The 1,839-nt window shown below is 53.8% G+C and overlaps 1 protein-coding gene across 1 annotated transcript in view; it reads right to left on the reverse strand.

Annotated features, from left to right (window-relative positions):
* LOC108803507 (Fc receptor-like protein 3) overlaps positions 1–1,839 on the reverse strand; it is a gene marked incomplete at its 3' end in the record, with an annotated part of 27,636 nt that overhangs the window by 10,447 nt on the left and 15,350 nt on the right. Inside the window, exon 6 of the mRNA XM_018575343.1 lies at positions 395–710. Coding sequence (XP_018430845.1) covers positions 395–710 — 316 coding nt within the window. The remainder of the gene's footprint in view (positions 1–394; positions 711–1,839) is intronic.

A 1,839-nucleotide genomic window follows, 5' to 3' on the forward strand; every position in this document is an offset into this window, starting at 1 on the left:
GGTGTACAGACCCGGGAACTCAGCACAGGGATGGTGGGAGCTCCTCATAATGGGCACAGCGGGTGTACAGACCCGGGAACTCAGCACAGTGATGGTGGGAGCTCCTCATAATGGGCACTGCGGGTGTACAGACCCGGGAACTCAGCACAGGGATGGTGGGGGCCCCTCATAATGGGCACAGCGGGTGTACAGACCCGGGAACTCAGCACAGGGATGGTGGGGGCCCCTTATAATGGGCACATGAGGTGTATAGACCCCAGAACTCAGCACAGGGATGGTGGGGGCCCCTCATAATGGGCACATGAGGTGTACAGACCTGCTGTGTTTGTTTGTGGCCCCATATTTACACGTGTACATGAACTATGAATCAGCATTACATAACACATGACAAGACTTGGATCTCAGCGTCCCCGCCGTTACACATTCACCTTCTATCTGGATATATAATTCTGCGCTCCTCTTCCTCACAGAGCCGGTCGGGGTTCTCACGTCACAGGAATATTTCCCAGAATCCTCCAGCTGAGCGGAATGGACGTCATACTGATTAAGAGAACTAAATGTCTTCACCTCTTTTCCATCTCTGTAGAAGGCAGACTCCAGTTGCGTCCTCGGTCTGTGCGGTCTCAGACTTGTGTTGCAGGTCAGGGTCATGTGATCTCCTTCTACCGCGGGGTGAAGTTCTGTAGAGAGGTTCGGCTTCAGGAACAATTCTATAAAACCAAATAATGATAAAAAAATACAAATTCCATCAGATTGCAAGCAAACGTGAGTCGTCCCATCCCAGACTTCCCTTCTGGGGTATAGCTAGAACCCTGAAGGACCCCGACCATGGTCTCAGACAGTAAAGCAAGTATGTAAAGAGTTCCATGGGAAGTGAGCATGTTCCTCAGCAGCAGCATACGTAATATTTCATATACTGTGTCTTCAGTTTCCTTCTAGCAACCACACCTCCCAATGCACCCAGTGCTGGATTTACTCTCTCTGCTGCCCCAAGGCCAGGTTCCTCAATGCTCCCCCCCTGCCCACCAACCCCCCAATGGGGAATGGCAACCGCTCTGCTCCCTGCTCTCCATCCTGAACGAATGTGCCGTGGTCCCAGGTCCCCCAGAAGAGCGGGGGCCCCCGAAAACCACATCAGGGAGGGAGGCAGTCAGGGGGGTCAGAGGTAGCCTTTGGGGGCAGCGGGGGGATGGACTGACCTGCAGGCTGCTTACAAGTTATTTCGGCGGCATTGTTGAGATCACTTGTACAAAACAAGCGGCGGCTTCCCCGCTATACATTTAGCTCTGCTTGCCCGAAGCCGGGCTAAATGTAGACAAAAACTACCCGCCCGGCGCCCGGAACTCCATGTCCCAGGCACTGGATGATAGGAATTGCACACCCCTGCTGCCCTTCTACTCCCTGCTGCCCCAAGGCCGGGTCTTGGTGGCCTTGTGGGAAATCCGGCCCTGCATCCCTAACCACATCTCACGCTATATATTACCATCCACCCTCAGCCTTATTTTCTGCCACCACCACCCTCTGTAGGCACATCACCGACCCTGTACCTACATCTCATATAGCTTTGGGTGGTCAAAACCAAACAGTGGGGGAGTCAATGGTGGCTTCTGAGGAGGACCAAACTCATGCCATCGCTCTCCTCACACTGCCCTCACATTCTCATTAAAGGGAAGAAATTGTAAGATAAGTGGTAAAAAATAATTTAAGGATGGTCTCAATCTGGACACCCGGGCCACCCAGGGTGGTCTCAATCTGGACACCCGGGCCACCCAGGGTGGTCTCAATCTGGACACCCGGGCCACCCAGGGTGGTCTCAATCTGGACACCCGGGCCACCCAG

Source organism: Nanorana parkeri, unplaced genomic scaffold (genome assembly GCF_000935625.1).
Source record: "Nanorana parkeri isolate BGI_ZX_2015 unplaced genomic scaffold, ASM93562v1 scaffold3812, whole genome shotgun sequence".
NCBI lineage: Eukaryota > Metazoa > Chordata > Amphibia > Anura > Dicroglossidae > Nanorana > Nanorana parkeri.